The 20,702-nt window shown below is 36.8% G+C and overlaps 1 protein-coding gene across 1 annotated transcript; it reads right to left on the reverse strand.

Annotated features, from left to right (window-relative positions):
- Positions 1-233: 233 nt before the first annotated feature.
- Positions 234-20,549, reverse strand: LOC127621226 (sterile alpha motif domain-containing protein 10-like). Its single transcript, XM_052094734.1, has 5 exons — positions 20,381-20,549; positions 15,513-15,694; positions 7,623-7,791; positions 3,400-3,540; positions 234-2,165 (listed from the first exon to the last, which is right to left on the reverse strand). The coding sequence occupies exons 1-5, from the start codon at positions 20,391-20,393 to the stop codon at positions 2,143-2,145; spliced, it is 528 nt and encodes a 175-aa protein (XP_051950694.1). The 5' UTR covers positions 20,394-20,549; the 3' UTR covers positions 234-2,142.
- Positions 20,550-20,702: the final 153 nt, after the last annotated feature.

The raw sequence follows: 20,702 nt of genomic DNA on the forward strand, positions 1-20,702 counted from the left end.
CTGTGTTAACTGTTCGATCTGATGGAGTTTATCCTCCAGCACTCCAGCAGAATTCTCCACTCAAACCCCACAGCGGCAAATCTTAACAGCTGTTAATTCCTCGAAAACTGTATTGTGTGAAATGTAGTTTCAGGCCACTCTGTGACTAATTAGTCTTAACATATTAACACATCATTAAAAAAAGAAAATTGTTCTGAAAATGTAGAGTACAGTAGTTGTAAAGGCATACTTTATTGTAAACAAAAGGTGCACAAAAACACGGCTTGAACTGAACTCCAATTTGCTTGGAGTATTGTGATCAGAGAACTAATTCCCACAACACACACAAACGAAAAGGAAGCTTTCAAATTTCACAGCGATCATAAACAACCTGACAAGCACAATATGTTATAAATCATTTTAATGTAAAATGTAAAAAGCAAAATCATTTGGATGTAATGACACATAAGTATATGCACATCTTTGCTTTAAATTGTAATCACAAATCAATTAAATATGTAACATTTGTGATCAATTAGAACAGTCTGTAACTGACTGGAAAACATACATATATGTCTGGTATTATGCAAAACTATCTTTTGGTATGTCATGGGAAAATGTGCTCTACGTGACAAAGCTTTCTGGCAATCTACAATGTTTTGCTGGCAGCAATGCAGTCCTACCCTCCGGTAAAATCACACTGCGTCACCTAAACCATGGTTGAGAACGATTTGTATGTCTGTTCTTTCTTGACAAAGCTATTTTCTTTTCAACAAACTGAAAACAATATTTGTTTACAACACTAACTTTCATTATAACTGTTCAAAGTAAAGATCTTAAATGACATCTGAAAGCAGTAAAATGCACTTTACAGTATTAGAAGAATTTTTCTGCCCTCAATTCATCTTTAGGTCTAATACTGTTTATCACAAGATGAGTCATAGTTTACTAAACTAAACAATCCAAGTAGTGTAATGAGACCAAAGTTATTATTTTTATCATCATTAAATATTACTCTATCAAGCTCTTTTCACAAAATAACACATCAGAATAAAGTTTACACAGTTTTTGCATGTCTCATACAGCTTGCAAAGTTCTCACACTGTGTCATCTTTGATGCTTGGATGTAGGTTATTTGAAGTGTCTCTCAGGCAAGTCCAGACCTGAGCCTTTTTTTAGGCATCAATGATGCAGCATGTAATCTGTTTTCCTTAACTTTACATCTGTCATCTACAAATCTCAGTGCTTTGTAATTTACACAGCATAATCACAGCCTTTTGTGGCCAAAGATACTTATCATTTCAATGTCAATGCTGTTGGGGAGCTTGTCATGTGGGGAACTAGTTTAGAATGTTTTTTCTCTTAGTTCCCAGAAACAAAATCAACTTAAGTTATAAAGTAACTAATTGTAATGATGCAAACATATTCTAAGCTCCTTTTAAGAACTGTACAGCCTAACCAGAATTGGGTGGCACAATTGATGTTTTACTGAGTTCACATAGAACCGCAGGTTTGTGTATTAAAGGTCTATCTCTCATGTAAAAAAAAAAATCCCACAACACCTGCAGGAATTCGACAGAATACATTTTCCTTATATAACACCACACAGTCTTCCGTTTTAGGGCACGTCTGGCAAGGTCACATCTCAGAGGAAAATATTTTGCAAACCAGTTTTCTGTGGACAACACGTCTGGCAAGGTCACATTTCAGAGGAAAATAGTTTGCAAACCTGTTTATTACTGTATTATTACTCATCCATATCATTGTAGAATGTCTTGCAAAATGTATTTGGGTCATCTGATCATCCAGATTTAATTCTACAGATCAAATTTTTGCAACAAAATGCAGGGACATTTGGTACACCAAACTGGGTCCACCTTCTTCAGATATAAGGATTCCTTTGCATTACATGTTTGTGTTTTGAAGCAGATGCAGGGTAGATACAGTAAATCAGCAGTCATGTATGGAAGCTCATTTAGTAGTCTCATCTGGTCTGAGTTTTCTAATGTGTAAAAAGAATATGGGGTAGAACAGTATAACTGAAAGCTGTCCCTGTGTCTCAGAGTGTCCCAGTCCCTGACAGCTACAGTCAAATGTCTCTGGCCTCAACCCTGAGTGCTGGTTAGCATGGGGATGAAGCTGCTGCCCCACGCATGGCTGAAGCTATGACAGGTTTCCAGATAGCCCTGGAGAAGAGGGGGAAAGTGAAAAAGAGTAAGAAATGGATAAAAATGTTTTTTGAATTAATATAAAATGTTTCTGAATAGTTCTTCAGTTGTTGTATATAAATGCACATTTATATACACACAGAAATGCACACAATATAGTGTATAGAAATATAGGCAAAAGACAATTACATTTTTTTTTTTCTCACATAGTGGCTGTTATGTCACATCACCATGCTTTTTCCATCTTGCATACACACACACGCACACGCACACGCACACACACACACACACACACACACACACACACACACACACACACACACATTTTATTTTATATATAGTGGGAACTTTCCAGTAACTTATTTTGGTTTTATATTGAGCTAACCCTATAATCCGACTGTATACCTAAGCCTCACGCAAACCATTCTGTAACATTTTATTTAATTATTTTTCTGTATTTAGCTGTTTTCCATATGGCTGTAGTGCTGTGTAAGTTACTCAAAAAAGTAATCCACAAAGTAATCCACATTCTCTACAAATGGTAATCAAATTACTTTTAACTGCATTGAAAAGTAATCACATTATTAATGACTTTCAAGTTACATTTTTCAGCTCAACAAATTCAAAATAATGTCTATATTTCCTCATTGTTCATTGTTGCACACAAGTTATACACTCAGCACAGCACATTTCTCCCTTAAGATGACTTTTGGGGGTCGCACTCCCTTCAAATGTCACAAAATAATCACAAATAGGAACACAATTAATGTATTTTACATTAAAATATTTTAGAAATTGTGTAACCTATACTTACGTGCTTAGTAATGACATTAATTTAAAGTCAGGAACTGAATTCGCCTTACAAGAATTGTTACGTAATTTTTGACTAAAAGCAATTAGATTACAGAAGATACTTGTAATCAGAAGTCCTCCAACACTGGTGGTCGTCTGGTCCCCGCAATGTAGATGATTTCAGGATTTACAAAACCTGTTCCCCACACAAGTTTACTAAGCTATCTAAATAAGGACACCATAGAGTTCAATTGTTTTTATATAACACTAAAACTATAGACTAACCACAACAGTTCCACAAAAAAAAAAAAAATAATAATAATAATAATAATTTGAACAGAATAAAAGTATTTGCTTCCTTCATGCATCGATTTTCCAATTGAGAACTTCAAAAAAGTTCTCCAAAAGGAAGGTTTTGTCAGATTTGGCTAACTTTTATGAACTACAGATGTACACACACCTCTGCTAAGCAGCTGTAAGTTACGCCCTTCCTCTTGCACTTGTAGTTGTAGAACCTGTTGGAGAAGCTCTTGTCTCAGGGTCTCTTGAACCAAACCCATCCTTTCTAATTTCTCACCATTCAGTCTCAACAGAGCACGACCTAACAGAGAAAGAAAGATTTTAATTGGCAAGTGCTCTTTGGAAACACACAAGTTCTGTATCCTCTGCATAATGTATAAACAGTTTTGCTGGCTGCAATAAACAAGTTACAACATCGCAAGTCCCCCTAAGGTTAATAGTCTGTTCCCAGTGATCTCTGCAGGCAGGATGGAATGTGTGACTATGGTAACGTGCTGTGTGGAACTGCTGCCTGAGGGCACAAGCCGTCCTGGGTTTATTTCCCCAATTTTTGTCCATCTGAGCTTCACACTGTGGCTCTAAACACTTCGGTCTGTAGCCTTGCAGAAAAAGCACACTGTATGTCTCATTTCTTTTTATATCATCTCTTTTAGACTCCCTAAATTCATTGTCTCTCTCCGTTTTTCTCTTTCTGGCTCTCGCTTAGCAAGTCTGTGATCTTGATGCTTTGTGTCCAGCTATAAAGAGAAGAGAGGAATAGTTGGGAATAGAGAGCTCCCTAGAGAGCAGGAGTGACAGGAAACAGCTCAAGGACAGTGTGGATGGAACTGCAGTCCAAGAATCCTCACATAGACCCCGTTAACACCTGGTATAATGATCAGTCTTTGGTAATCTGATCACATGTCAGACGAGACACATTGCTGTTTACACCTCGTCACATAAATGCGTGTCCTGTGACCATTTGTTTTCACATTTCGAGGGTGTGTTCGGACATCAAATGCGTGTGCTTCTCATCTGTGTCACTTCACATTGATATCAGACACATTTAAGAAGATCTGTGAAGTTCTGAAAATTTTCAGATCGGATGGTTATTTCCTGTTAAGGCAGAAGGTAACCAGCAAAGTTTAAACTCTTGTTTTAGCACAGAGGTTGATTGACAGGTGAGGGGGTGGTGCTTAACTGTGGTCAGGGACTACTTCACGATGGATTGTCATTTCCACCTCAAGTGCGATATGTTTTTGACTACCTCCATACGTTGTATCATAACAAGTTTCAGACTTCGTTTACACTTAAATTTAGCCCTGACCACTTGTGATCTGGGACTACCCTCCAAACCAAGGAAAATATATGATAAAATAATAAAATTATAAATTATATCAGTAGGGCCAGAGAATCTTTGTTTCAGAAAAGTATTTTAATTAAAAGTAATTTACTGAATAAATTAAAATGGACTTTTTTCACATTTCTACACTGTAAAAAAATTATCAGGATTTAACAGTAATTTGTTACAATAGAATACTGTCAATAAATAATTTTACTTTAAAATCAGTGCAGGCTAGGTAATTTCTGCCATAACACAAAAAATTACTGTAATAAATACATTATAATATCACACTGCGTGTTGAAATGCAATTATTTTAAACAATCAATGAGGAAGGAATGTACAGTGCATTCAGAAATATTTCAGACTCCTTCATTTTTTTCACATTTTGTTATGTTGGAGCCTTCTGCTAAAATACTTTAAAAAGAAAAAAAAAATTCAAATAAATCTACGCTCCATACCCCATGATGACAAAGCAAAAACCAGATTTTTTGATAACTTTGCAAATTTATTAAAATGAAAAAATTGGATTTTCTGCCATTCTTCTCTGCAGATCCTCTCAAGCGCTATCAGGTTGGATGGGGGCATGGGGACAGCCCTTTTTAGGTCTCTCCAGATATGTTTGATTGGGATCAAGTCCGGGCTCTGGCTGGGCCATTCACAGAGTTGTCCCTAAGCCACTCTAGCATTGTCTTGGATGCTTAGGGTCATTGTCCTGTTGGAAGGTGTAGCTTCAGCCCAATCTGAGGTCATGAGCATTCTGGATCAGGTTTTCATTAAGGATATCTCTGTATTTAGCTGTGTTCAGCTTTCCTTCAACCCTGACCAGTCCCCCTGTGCCTGCCGCTGAAAAACATACCACCACCATGCTTCACCATTGGGATGGTATTGTGCAGGTGATGAGTTATGCCTTGTTTCCTCCAGACATGACATTTGGAATTGAGGCCAAACAGATTCAGCTTCATTTCATCAGACCAGAGAATCTTGTTTCTCACAGTCTGAGAGTCCTTTAGGTGCTTTTTATGTATCTTGCGCTGAGGAAATGCTTCCGTCTGGCCACCCTGCCATAATGCCCAGGTCAGTGGAATGTCGCAGTGATGGTTGTACTTCTCAATATTCTCCCATCTCCACACATGATCTCTAGAGCTCAACCAGAATGACCATCAGGTTCTTGGTCACCTCTTTTCCAAGGCCCTCCTTCCCTGATTGCTCAGTTTTGCCATGCAGCCAGCTCTAGGAAGAGTCCTGGTTGTTCCAAACATCTTCCATTTAAGAATTATGGAGGCCACTGTGCTCTTGGGAACCTTCAATGGAGCCAAAAATCTTTTTACCCTTCCCAGATTTGTGCCTCTACACAATACTATCTCTGAGCTCTTCAGGCAGTTCCTTTGAGCTCATGGCTTGGTTGTTGCTCTGATATTCATTTTCAGCTGTGAGACCTATATAGACAGGTGTGTGCCTTTCCAAATCATGTCCAATCAATTGAGTTTGGCACAGGTGGTAAATCATAGTGTAGAATCAAAGTGTAGAAACATCTCAAAGATGATCCAGAGAAATGGGATTCACCTGAGCTAAATTTCAAGTGTCCTAGCAAAGGGTCTGAATAATTATGTCAATGTGATATTTCATTTTTTTCTTTTTAATAAATTAGCTTTTTCATTATGGGGCATGGAGTGTTGATTGATGTGAAAATAATAATAATAATTTAAAGCATTTTAGCATTATTCTTCAATATAACAAAATGTGGGGAAAAAAATTAAGGGGTCTGAATACTTTCTAAATGAACTGTATGCAATAACATGATTACATCAAAAATGTTTGATGTCACTTTTCAACCAGGCACGGATACAAAACTCAACTATTGGTGACAATTAACAAAGATTGCAGCTTAAGAATATACGTTGAATAATTGTGATCCTACAACCCAACACTGCTAATTTCCTGTCATGCCCTGGTCCTGTGTTATTTTTGCGTTCCCATTTGCTCCAACAACACAAGCAAAAATGTAACTTTTAAATTTTCAGCTAGAACAGTGTCATTGGATAGGTTATGGCCAGTAAGTGGATTAATTATGCATAAACAAAAAGTGGCTATTTGTGAGAAAAATAAAATCACATGCATTCTTTAAAATTTAATTCAAACAGAATTTATTGGGTATATGCTGGTAATACTGGGAATTGATTGAGTAGTTAAAGAGCAATTCAATTGTCAATTTATTTTTATAGTGCTTTCACAATAGATATTGTTTCAAAGAGCTTTACAAATTATAGTGCCTAAAAAAAACCCAGTGATAAAGCCAAGGACAAAAGGAGCAAGGAAAATCTCCCTGGGAAAGAACCAAGACTCAACCATTGGAGCCCACCTTCTCAAGTTGGCACACATTTAAACAAATACAAACATACATGCATGAATGGTAAGAGAATTTTCCAGTAATTCTCTAGTAAGGAGAAGTTGTGGTAACAGATTTGACTGATGGCATGTTTGTGAAAGCAGAAGAGTACAGGTTGGCTAACCTTCAACTCAAAGGGTAAAGCTTCTGTCATAATGTATGAGATTGATGTGTTAGTATCAAGGGATTGTTCTACCTGCTGAGCATGCTGTACCTTTAAAAACATGCTCTCCAGATAGTTTGCTCTGATCTCTCTTTACAATTATGTAAGATTTTTGTCCATGCTTTTACGGTTATATGTATATAATTCCATATGAACAGTGACTAACATGTTTCAAAATTCTGTTTTTTGTTACTATATTGTAGATATGTCTGCTGTTATGAATATTGATTTCCATATTGTGATGTCCTAAAAGAATAATTTGGAAAAGCAGTGCTTTGGCATTATAGTGTTTATGTACTTTTGTTTTCTGTAGAATTGTTCACAGTGGTGTGTTAAATGTGTTTTGTTCACAATATTATCATGTGATAATGGAAGGTTTTTTATGATGTCATAATGGCTTTTACAGTTGCTTGTATTCTCTTTATGATGCAATACATGAGTCTACTAAAATGTATGGCATTAATTTATAATTATTAGGTCATAAAGTCTTTATTACATAGGATATCATACCTGTAATTGCATGGTGGGAAAAGGCCTCCACGTAGGTCAAGTAGTTGTGTGGACAGTGTTTCTTCAGCCATTTGCATACATCCTGCTGAGACCACAGAACCACTGGCCTGGAGAGAGACGGCAACGTGGGACTGGTGTGGTAAACAGGGTGAGATTCACCTGAACGTAACTATAAATGAGAAAGGGGGTATGAAGTCAACATGTGCTGTTTTCACCTTAAAGGGATAGTTACCTCAAAAATGAAAATTCTGTAATTTTCACTTGTGTAGTTCCAAAACTCTCATTTGGTCTTTCTTGGAATACAAAAGATGATGTTAGGCTAACATTGAGTTAATCATTGTTTTTCCATTCAATTTCATTGCATGGAAAACAAATGCAATGAAAGTGAACAGTGACTAACAGTCAAACATTCTACCTAACATCTTGTTTTGAGTTTCATGGAAGAAAGAAAGTCATATGGCATAAGGGTGAGTAATTGATGACACAAGTTTAATTTTTGGGTGAAACAAACTATTGAAGGAGCTATTTGTAGCTCCTTTAATCCTTAAAAATGTCTTTCATTAGAATAGCTCAATGAAGTCAGGTTGACTTAGTCATATTAAACAATTTTTTGGTCCCACTTTATATAAGGTGTCTTTAACTACTACATGCTAACAATAAAATACATACAATACAATATACTTATTGTGTAACTACATGTTGTTCTGCAAAATTCTCACAAGATTCACATTTGCTGCTACTGTGTTTGTGGTATGGGTTGGTTAAGTGTTAGGGTTAGGGTTTAGTGTAAGGTTTGGGGTTGGGTTAGGTTAGGTTTAGGACTGGGGTGGTTAACTAGTAGTTGAAGACACCTAATATAAAGTGTGTACAATTTATTTGACTTGAACCAGTTAATTTGGGTCTTACTACAATGAAGAATTGTTTTTAGGTTAACTGACAAAATATTTTTCACAGTGAACCATGCCTGAATGTTCAACTGTTTAAAACATTCCTAACACTGAACAGCTTGTCTCTCCATTTTTAGTGAGCATTGCCTTATGATGTTAAACACCTCTCTCCACATATCAAAAAATAACTGCGTTCCACGTCATGCACCGGCTGAGATTAAGATGGATATTTTCATCTCACACAGCCATCTGATTTGCTGGCAATTGGACACGCCCATGATTCTGCAAATTGAGCTATATAAACTAAGACCGTTCTAGAGTGATTCATATTTGTTGCAATGGCTGCATGGGTGACATGAGCTCCAATATAATTTGTCTGACCTTCAACAAACACACATCTATATAATCACTAATCAAGCTTGTAAAAGCTCACAAAGAGATAATTTAAGCAAATCATCCACATTTAGTGTCATTTAGTGTTAGTACAATCTGTTATTGTTGTTTACTGTGACACCAAAGTCATTATATCTTTACTTGACTGAATGGCATATCATATCAAAAAGTGAACAGCCTCTGTTTTGGCAACAGCACTTTGCTTATAGTCTTGTATATTCTGTTTCATTAACACAACACAACCATCACAGCCGGAAAATCACAGCATTCCATTTTCTCACATTTCCCACTATTTATCTTGTTTTTCTAAACCATTTGCCACCATCTGTACATCATCCCTCTTCAATTTCCTTTCTCCTTCACAGTTTTGCCCCATCTCTACTTCTCTCCCCCTCTCTATCTCCCTCAGGCAACTTTCTACTTTATCTCACTGCTGTGTTTGCCCTTGAGGGCACTGGGGAATTCTTCCTTCTGCAGCAGCAGAAAATCACACACATGCTATATATTCTTGACACAAGCACACACACACGTGCACATGTATGCACGCACACATATAGGCTGAACTGGAGAATGTTCCATTTAGTTGGTCTTGGGTTAGACGCGCATCTTCCCGGTAAATGTCCCTTTGTCTCTAATGCTCTCTGGAAGGCATAAGTGCACTGAGGTTTATGGCTGCATGACTCTTCTTCATACATAAAGCCCTGAGAACCTGACACTATCAGGCACGTCAATGAGTGTATGTCCATCTGAATTGTTAGTCCCAACCTGTGCACATCTCTCTAGCAAACAGTTCTTAGTCTATTGTTTGTGGCTTTTAAAAGGTTTAGGTTAAGAGGACCTGTCAAGCTTTGCAAATTTAAATGACAAGTTAGCCCTTTCTTTCTTAATTTTTGTTCTGTATGACATTGGATGGAGTCTTATACTGTAGGAAAGCCTAACCCAGTGCTTGTCCCTAGAACATCCCTAAAGACAATGGTAAAGAGAGAAAATGCATCATAGAATCTGTCAGTGAGAGGAATTCACACAACTTGAACTTACAATATTATTAATTTATGTTCCATTCACATAGACATCTGAAGATTGGCGTTAGTACAATAAAGTGGAAATACAAACTATAAAGGGTTGTTTTCAATTTTTTCCTTTTATGTTCTCTCTATTTTTTCTGAGATGAGCGCACTGTGTGGCGAGATGTCAGTGTCTCTTTCATATATGAGGGATAAACGACTTTGTGCAAACCTACATTGTTAGGGAAAATACTAACAAGTGTAGATGGTATGAACAAAGCATTTGGGTATGATACCATTAGGGGAAAGGATGAAATAGAGCTTCACTGTTTCTCTCTCCTGTCACAGCAGGAAGAGGCTAAGAAAGTTCACCATTCATTAACGAGTATTTAAATTAAGGCCAAAAGAGTGCAGAGGTTAGCCAGAATATCATCAGCTCCTGTTAAGGGTTTTACATGAGCACTAAATTAACACAGAGCTCTGATCATGCCAAGCTTTTGATCATGAATTCACTTTTAGGAAAATCAAAGGAAAACAGTCTGAACCTTCCCACTCAGGTCTGTTTCAGCAAAATGCAACAAATTTAAATGTAAAGTTCAAAAGGTTCACCTATAGTGTGGCTTTCAGCTTCCAATTACTCTGTCAAAATGATAAACTTAAGCTCAGGATTTGTGAATGATTTAGATTTAACACTAATATATTTATGTTAATATTATAGTGTAAACAATTCTGTCATTAATGTTCCCAGATTATAAGGTTTCAGGACCTTTCTGCATTCTGAAAAGTCTAAATAAATAAAAAAATCTGCTGAAATCAGTCTGTTTACCAAACTTTTAACCACTGTCCACAGTGGCCAAAGCTGGAAGTGTTGTTGAGGTGAAATGTCCACAGGGTGGCGCCAAAAGCGAGTTGTATTTTCAGTTGTACATAATGTAATACAGTCAACAGGAAAGCATATTTTATTTACCATATGGCCTAACCCAAACCCCAACCCTTAACCTAACCGTCAGTGGAGTAAATACAATTTTAGAGCGAAAATGCAACCTCAGAATCACACTCACCATTGTTTACGTGAATGCAATTACCAGTGATAGGCAGTAGCTTCGCAACAAATAGCAAAGCTATTAGCTTAACTACATTTCTGAGTAGCGAGGTGGTAGCTTTGCTAGTTTTAAATTCAAGTAGCTTTTCAGTGGCGAAGCTATTTTATTAATTAGGTAGTGACGTAGCTCTGACAAAAGCTACACCGCTACACCATGCGTACATTACCTGTGTTTACTCTAGCCAGTTTTGAATCAGAACTAAAGATGTTCGACTCACAAATTAATCGATGATCTGAGTTGGTTATTAACAATGATTTGGTCACACTTTATAACAAAGCGGTCTGAATTGGTTCGTGATTCCCAATCGGCGCCGCTGAATCATTTGGTGCACACTCTTACTTGTCAACATGCTCATTGAATATTTTTAAATATGGAAAATAAAGATAATGCTGGTTGCAGTGGATCTACAATCAATGGAAACCAAACCTGAAAATGCATCCTGAAATTTGCCTGTGATGAAGAAGGTCTTTATTAAGTTCACTGCAGGTAAAGATTTTACCACCAAAAGAGTATAAAAACACAGTAACCTACACGAAAACACAAAAACAAAACAAAAGTACCATAGCATTACCATGTTTTTTGGACATGTACCTGTAACAATGTTCACAGTTAGGGAAAGGGAGGAAGTGGGAGATGGTGAGATCCAACTCAAAAGGGTCTTTATTTTACCACACTTTTCAGTGCTTCACAAAACTCAAATAATGCTTTTCAGCATAACAAGAAATGATGATCACGCTTCAGCTTAACAAGAAATGATGATCACACTTCAGCATAACAAGAAATGATGATCACACTTCAGCATAACAAGAAATGATGATCACACATCAAAACACTGCTGTGTGCAAATCTCTCCCCTCCTGACTGGCGTCTGGCTCACTTTTAAAGCCTGTCTCCACTCTCACTGCAATGACAAACAGCTGTTAGACAATCATTGCCAGGTGATGATCCTTACCATTCTCATCTCCTGATCTCACTCTCCAGTCAGTGCCAAACAACACCACCCCCACCACACTAACATTACCTGGGAGCACAATGTTAATACAGTGGTATACAAATAAGGTAGTGAAGTATCACTGTAGTACCATTGTATTATTTAAATTACCTTGAAGCACCATGTGCATTCAAATGTATATGAATGTGGAAATCATATATCAAATTACTATGGTAGTACCATGGTATACTTTGAAGTACTTTGAAGCACCATGTAAATAAAGAATAGTACATAAATATGGTAATTGTATCTCAAAGTACCATGGTATTACCTTCTGATACCACCAGATATCAAATTGTTATTGCCCAGATGCTTGAATTTGACCTCTGATCAGAAGCTTCAGAAATACAATACCTAGACATAGAATTACAGGATAAGATGAATAGTATATGTAAAGAATTTTTATACAGGAATGTGCAAAGGAAATTATGTTCAAATGGGTATGGGTTTGCAGAGGTATTAGTATAAATATGATAAATAAAATGTAAAAATAGTTATTGTTCATATTGAACACATGGATTTGTAGAGGTAATAATATAAATATGAAAAATAAAATTTAGAAATAGTGATTTGTCATTTTGAGCAGATGGGTTTGTATAGCATGCATAAATATGAATTTACATGTTTTTTAGATGCATATTATATTGCATCATACTGCATACTGTATTGCACTATAGTGTACTAGGCTGATCTATGGCTTTGATAAACATTATGTAAATAAGTCTTCTAGATGATTTGCCTATGACAGTATGCTCTGTGCAATGAAGTAGCTTAAATGAACTACTTTTGGTGTGAAGCTTGTAGTGTAATTGCTACTTTCTCTGAAGTGTAGTTTTTAGCTTAACTCATTTTTCTTTTGAGTAGTTCGTAGCTTAGCTTGCAAAATGTTTTGAGTAGCTTGCCCAAAACTGGCAATTACTTCCTGGTTTCCAAGGGACAAGAACAAGTGTCTCACAAAATGCTCACGCCACAGAGAAAGGTGAACACATTTGAGTTGATGCAAAAATTGTGGGATACAACTTGTCAGTAATTCAGCTAAAGTTTCGATTTCAGGGTTAATAAACATTGTTATTAAAAAATATTGCTATATACAATTACATCGTCAACCCCCCCGGCAGAGGGATTGGTGAATATTCTTGAATTCTGAACTCTAAAAATTACATTTATTTTTTGAAACACGAAAATCTTAAACCAAAGATATTTCTAAATTCAAATTGCACTTCAAGTGAAACGAAAAAGCAATTAAAATAACGAAGTGGTAAAAAAATATCACCACCCTTCCATTTGCTGTCATGCAAGTATCTGTCTACAACAGGTAGACAATTATAAATGTAAACACAATAATAATAATAATAATAATAATAATAATAATAATAATAATAATAATAATAATTTTAGGCTCACTGTGAACGTTTTTGTATTATTTTATGATTTAATCACACATGTAGGATATAGGCTATGTATATAAAGTGAACTTAGAGCTGCGATCACAATGCATTTTAAGTGCAAACCGCTTTGTGGAAATAAAGCAATCTAAACATCTAGCTCCCGCTGCACGCTTCTGAAAAAACAGTGCATCAGAGACACGCATCGATGTCTTTTCTTTTGTCAGTTCTTATAATGATAAAGGGGGTCTTTGTGTCTCACAGCACTTCATGTCATGTGTCTTTCCAAAATGTTTTACAGTAAGCCCGCCAGAGTGGCAGGAGATGAGCAAGTTTGCTCGCTATGTGCATCATATAAGCTACCTGCATCATATAAGCTACCTGCATTTGGCTGGTGCTAATTTATACCCTATTTAATATTTTATTCTATTCCCAGATCTATGCTTTTGTAATTTCCCTATGTTGTGAAACATCGGCTATCAATGAATGTTTCAATCGGCACTGGGTTATTTGTCAGATATCATCGATCCATTAATACATCGTCCTATAGCCCAGCCATATTTCCTATGTGATAATGTGGTTCCCTTTAAGAAAAAAAGTATTATTTTCAGGGAAAAGCGTTCCTATAAAAAATGTAGGTACAACTTTAATTTAGTAAAATAGTTAAGAAGAACTACACAGAATTTCCAACTGGATGGCACCTCGGTTAATTTCATTGAGGAGATAAAAAACTAATTTAGAACCAGAAAAGGAAAAATGGAAAAGAAAATGGAAATGACCACAGAACACGGGATTTGCCTTAAGTAATTACTTTTGAATAACATTAATTAAAGTCAGAACACAAACTCATTAAGATAATATTATTTATCTCGCTTGAAATGAATCAAGTTTTGGCCTAATTAGCATGTGCAAACCTGTCGTAAAATCTGTGAGATGTCCAGCTATGCAGGGTGAGACTGACTTTGACCCACGAGGTTCTGCAAACCAGACTAGAGGTGCTTGCTTCATTAATATGCTAATGTAGAAGATCAAATGAAGATGAATACACACATTACGCTCCTTATCTCTACTCTCAGTGCTCAAATCAGTATGTAGCCAGTGCCCATGTGACCTGAGGCCCACCGTGGCTTTTTAAAGCCACTCTATCTGGCGTGGCCACTCTCTGCTCTACCCTCTGGCCTAACAACATCCTACTCATTCCCTACCAACTAAGAACCCTTTTAGATGGATAGATTGAAAGATGGATGGTTGGAGAAAAGAAAGAGCACCTTTCTTTAATGGACAGCTTTCTATAGAGTGCATTTCTGAAAGGCGAGAAACATTTCCAAGTATTAATAATGCAACAGTAGACAGCCATAGATTATATCCACACAAACAGAAATTCTCTAATGACACTTTTTTATGAATAAACTATGGAAGCCTAATTGAAAGCTACCATAGCATTAGTTCTGTATAGTATAACATCTATAATTTCCACAACCAACTTAAAAATTACAAGCAATTTTTCACAGCTGCCAAATTATTTTTAAGATCAAGGTCTTTCTAAATTTACTCTTGTGATAAATTTTAAAACCATATGAATATACACTAAAATGAGCTTCGGTACTCAAGTCATATTAATGAGACAGTATAAAATGGTGATCATTTGAAGCTGATACAGGGAATAGATAATAAACCACCTAGCTCTGTTAGGTCTTATCTTCATTATTTAATCAGAAGAAGAAGACTGCACATCTTCCTCATGCTGCAAATGTGACCTTTAAACCCATCCAACAGTTATCATATGACGTTATAGGTTCACATTCACATGGACTGTTATATCTTTAAAATTTTGTTTTGAGATCAGGCTCTGGAGTCTCACATGTAAAATTCCAAAATCTAGAATAAACATTTAGTAACCACGGCGATTTCAGAATCCTAACTTGAATTTATGGGAATAGTTCACCCAAAAATGAAAATTCTGTCAACATTTACTCAAACTTGTGTGTTCCAAACCTGAATGACTTTCTTTCTTGCATGGAACACAACATAGGTGTGAATAAATAATGACAAAATTTTCATTTCTGCGTAAACTATCCCTTTTAGACTTAATATAGGAAGTTTCTTTAAAACGGCCCCTGGTCTCACCTGCAGTCCTTCGGTTCCAGGCTGCTGCAGTAGTTTGACCGTGCGGCCACCTGCTGTTTTGCAGTTGTGCCCCTCATGCCAAGTCAGGTTTCCACCTGCACAGCGCCTCAACTGGTACTTAAAGTCCTCTGGAAGAGCCCTGTACTCCACCGCAGGGCGACAGAAAGTGAAACTGGAGGCCGCTAAAATAGAAAAAGAGAAAGACCAATGTTGCCATATTGCCTATTGAAACAGAAAGTTTGGGCGAGACAAAGGGCTCAGTCCATATTCTTAATATCCAGAACTCTTTCGTTACATCAAAGCTTTTATGACCTAAATTCTAAATTGTATACAGCAGTGATTCCCAATCATTTTTCCTTGACCCCCCACACATCTGTGCACTATTAAAAGTTAATTTTGCCAATGTTTACGAGAACATACAAATGTTTTCAAAGCTACTGTAATTGACAGGGACTAAAAGCTACAAAACACTATTCATGACATCATAGTGTCTTCGGGAGAAGAGGTTAGGGTTTTGGCTCAGCGTATCTCCTGCGGTTGATTGGGCGCCTTGGATTCTTCCCAGAATAATACCTCAAGATGCTAGTCAGCAAAGTTTAGGAGAATTATGCATTAGCGTGTCACAGGGTGATAAAACAGCAGAGCATTGGTAGCCTATGGGGTAATCTAATGAGAAGCATATGAGGTTTTGGTTTTTCAGAATCAGAAAATTTAAGAGCTGCTAAATGGTGAACCCCTCGGAAAAAAAAACCTTAAAACAACAGTCTTGCTTAACTGGAGAAAGCCAGCATGTTCACTTCATTATAAAAGTAACATAAAATCACATTAATAAAGACTCCTGCAAGACTTTTTAATTACCTGCATGGCAGTATAAAAAAATTAACTATGTTTCAACATGAACTTTATTTTTTACTTGGAATACTTAGTGTGCATACCAGTAGGAAATAACTACATTGATGTAGTGAAGCGACTAACTTAACAACATTTTTCCAGTAACAAGCTGCTTTTTCCATTGATGAGTGGTGTAATATGACAAAACGCTAAATGTATTGTGCACACAGATGCCTGCCGAACAAACTAAAGCAATTTTCAAACGCATTCTCAAATGTGGTGTTAAAAAATCTGATTCATTTTATTCTATTGATTCAAAAAGATTCAAAAAATGATTCACAGGTTTGAGCCTTGTAATGGTTTTTATTTTTTATTTTTTTGTAGTGAAAAACTAGTCTAGTGTATTAGTTACATTTACTGTCGACTAGGGGGCTCATAATTCATGACCGCCTCTACAACAACAACATCAACGCCTACTTTTACATCATCGCAACCTCTGCCCTGCCCACTAGTGCTCAGATCATAAACAGAGAGAGAGCAGAACAGACCATGTGGCCTATTAACTATTCCTAAACACCAAACATCTGAACTATTTCTAATACATTTTGTAAATAAACTTGCACTAGACAGACATCTTTGACCGCTGTCATGTATATCGAGCCACTTTCAAAAAAATGCTCTGCCATGTTACAACTTTGAATAAGAGAGACCATTCTGTTTCATTCAGCTGACCAGCGTCTTGTAATTTGAGCACTATGTGTCCTGGATGCGTTCTTGCTCACATCTGTGCTACTTTTAATTATTGGTGTATGTAAACATGCACTAGATGGATGTCTTTGATAGTTTTGATGTGTTTCTGGGCCTTGTACATTTTGTCAGAGGGGAACTTACTGTTTAAGACTTTGAAAACCCCTGGTTTAATATATTTGGATGCGATGTGTTGGATGTGTGTTAGTGTCAACCCTGAAATGTAGTTTTATAATGTTGTGGAGCTTGTTTATTCTCTTCCGACTGAGTTTAAAATATGGCTGTATTTGAGGGTCTGCACAATGTTAGCCAATCATAACAGTTTAAATTAAGCGCTTAGGCCAAAACCGAGCAGTCAGACAGAGGACCAGAAACAGGGTTGAAAATAATCATATATTCCTAAATGTAAAAGTTTTCATGCAAAAAACAAACAAAATACTAGTATTATCAGTGGATCTCAAGGAAGATTAAAAAAATTATTAAGAAAAGAGTGAAATGTGTAAATTTCTATATGAAATACAGTGGACCATCTCAGAATAGTTTCACATGGCTGGCAGCTTCAAATGATTTGGTGGGTAGGCTCAGCAGATATTCTCCCACGAGTTAAGAGGCCAGACCATTAACAGACAAAGACAGAGACAATGCGCATACATGCTCATTAAAACCTCACGCTTGTAATCACCACCATAGGCTTAGCAAAAACAAGCACATTAAAAAATCCCTGTGCATGCCTGTGTGTACATGTGAACGTATTTGCATGAGTGTGTATTTTTTATATTTTCATATGTGTGTGTGTGCAAATGGAAGAGTTGATGAGAGGGAGAGACTGAGAATATGTGTGTTGGAAGGTGGAGGCCTGGATAAGATAAAAGGGATGTTTTTTGCTCTCTCGTTCCCTCCAGCCTCACAGACGGCTACAAAGTCCATCCTCATCAAGAGAGCATGGGGATGCCTGCCTGTATGAATGCATTTGGGATGGAGTCACAGATGAACAAAGTCTTTCATCACAGTACTTCTGAACGGGCATTAGAAAGAAGTTGCACTGCTGTGGCTTGAGGGTGAAATCACGTCAAGGCCTGTTTGTCCCAAAGAGATGTTGTCCTTATTTTATATATTCATGCACAAATAGACTTACACTCCTAAATCTAGAAACAACATCTCTTAAACCATTCTTAAACCGTAATCTTGACCAACTATAAGTCTAGATGCAGCAGATTTTTGTTGTTTATTTATCAAACAAAGAATATCTGCGTTCAGGGCCGCAACCACATTGCAGCCCTACAAAGCCAAAATGCAGTAACTATGCCAAGACTGAAACTGAGAAGAATGACTTCAATATATTTAGATTGTACTGACAATTGTGACAATTAAAAAGTCTCACTTTGATTTATCTTAAGCTAAACCTTCTGTCACAGGACATATTTCATCATAACTGTTATGATCTTCAACCTATAACATTTGAACACTTTTATTTTAGAATATTTGTCTACTCTTCTTGGTGCCAAGTTCATATGTGGTCCATTCCACTGCATGTGCCAATCAAGAAAATGACTGTCTAGTTTGACTGGTCTATAGCAAGCCAATAAATATATAAATAATAAATAAAGACTAAGAATATTTCACTGTAGAAAACAGAGAGTCAACCACAGACAAATTTCAAAATCCAACTAGAGATCCATTCAGGGGCAGACTAGCCATAGGGAGAACAGGCAGTGAAAAGCTGAATCGGGTCACCAAGTTATGCCGAAGGGGGCTGAGATATGCAGAAAAGGACAGTAACCCCCCCTCCCCATCCTGTAAAATCCAGGGCCAGTTTCTCTTCCCAGTCCGCCCCTGGATCCATTATCCTTCCATCCATCATATAATTAAATCTAGGCCAAGGTGTTTTCATTTTCTCACCTGCTTCACCCACTGGACTGAACTTATGATGTAGTCGCTAGTGAGAGCCAAGCAAGTGTGCCAGAGTTCTCTGAACAGCATGAGGGGTTTTGAACTTCAGGAAAAGTGAAGTTCTGTGTAGAGTAATGAGCTACAGATAGGCAGAGAGAGGGTTAGAGGGCGAGAGAGAGGGATAGAGAGAGAGAGAGAGAGAGAGAGAGAGAGAGAGAGAGAGAGAGAGAGAGAGAGAGATATGGAGCTAGATCCTTCAGATCTGTTTGGCTTCATTACCTATGCAGATGAATGCGAAAATGAATATGTGAGCCTTCATTAAAGCAGTGTAATGACACAAAGTGCTCAGCAGGTAACTAGTTCACTTCTAAAGTATGGAAAATTAGGCTAGTTTCATTATGTATGTGATCTCATACCACACTAGGTTTGAGTGTCGTATGTATTTGCATATGCCTATGCGTGTGTGTTTGTGTAAAAACGGAAAAAGGGAGAAGATTAGGGTTTACTATTGAGGTTTTTGAAGGGCATATTGAGACCTGGAACCTTGTGCTGGACTTTCTGTTCCAATAAGAAGCCACAATCACAAGTCAACACCTTTTGATAACCACAAAATTTTCAAAGAAGCAGAAAATACTTTCCCTTTAACTTTACACAAGCAAGAGACCCTCACAAAATATCAATAATCAATATATTTTGTCATTTTATGCTCACATAGGGGAAGCCAGAGAAATAAACATAATTAGGAATTATAGTTAATTACATTTTTGTTAATCTTTGAAGTAAATAAAGGCAAAGCAGTGTTGTGAGGTGTTTTCCCCCTCATCTCCTCTTTTGCAGTTCTGCTGTTGACCAATCCTGTGTTTATTTGTAAAAGAAAACAACTCCATTCAAAATACAAGACAAAATCACATAGTCATTTTAAATGATGCTTTTGAAATAAAACTGTGTATGGCACACATTAAAAAGCCCACAAAAGTCCAGAAAAATGAATCAACATAATCAACCAGATTAATCAACATACGGGCAATATTATACCTCAAAAACGAACCACGAATCATTAAGTAATTAATACAAGGAAATTGTATCCTTGAAACTGAAAGGTCTACCAGGATGATTCAAATATGCTTGAGAAATCTTTATATTTTCTGTCAAATAAATACAAGTGCCAAGTGCTATTCAACATTAATGTTATATTTAAAATATATACATTATATATTATATAAATGTATACAAATATTATATAAATTATTATAGTTAAAACCATATAATTAGGACGTTAAAAGAAAAACTATTTCCAATATGACAACCGATCCTTCAAGTCATCTCTAGCTTGCAATGCTCAATCTATTTACCTGAGACCTGAGTATGATTATATTTTTCAATAAGAACAAAATAATTACCGTCCACTGCCATGTCAATGACCCAGACTCTGTGCAACAAGCTGCTACAAGCAACTCTGCTCCTGTTAGATTAAATGTTGAACACTGAACTGTCCCATTTTCACCCTGTGTGCCTGGAAAGGGGTTTCTTTAGCTGTTACATCCAGTGTGCAGTATGATCGACTCACGCGCTTCACACATCTCAGTGTACAATATGATAGTATACACAGCGCGCGCCAATAAAAGGCTCGCGCTGCACATTCTCACACTGACACCTCCCCACGCGCTCTGTTCAACTCATCCAGCTCGGTTTATGAAGCTTTCTCATATTTGTGAAAACAGT

Source organism: Xyrauchen texanus, chromosome 27 (assembly GCF_025860055.1).
Source record: "Xyrauchen texanus isolate HMW12.3.18 chromosome 27, RBS_HiC_50CHRs, whole genome shotgun sequence".
Classification (NCBI taxonomy): domain Eukaryota; kingdom Metazoa; phylum Chordata; class Actinopteri; order Cypriniformes; family Catostomidae; genus Xyrauchen; species Xyrauchen texanus.

Coding starts and splice junctions, on each gene's coding strand:
- LOC127621226 (XM_052094734.1), bottom strand. Junction 7,792..15,512: donor CTGGAACCGAAGGACTGCAG/GTGAGACCAGGG, acceptor TCTCATTTATAG/TTACGTTCAGGTGAATCTCA. Junction 2,166..3,399: donor CTTACAGCTGCTTAGCAGAG/GTGTGTGTACAT, acceptor CCTCTTCTCCAG/GGCTATCTGGAAACCTGTCA.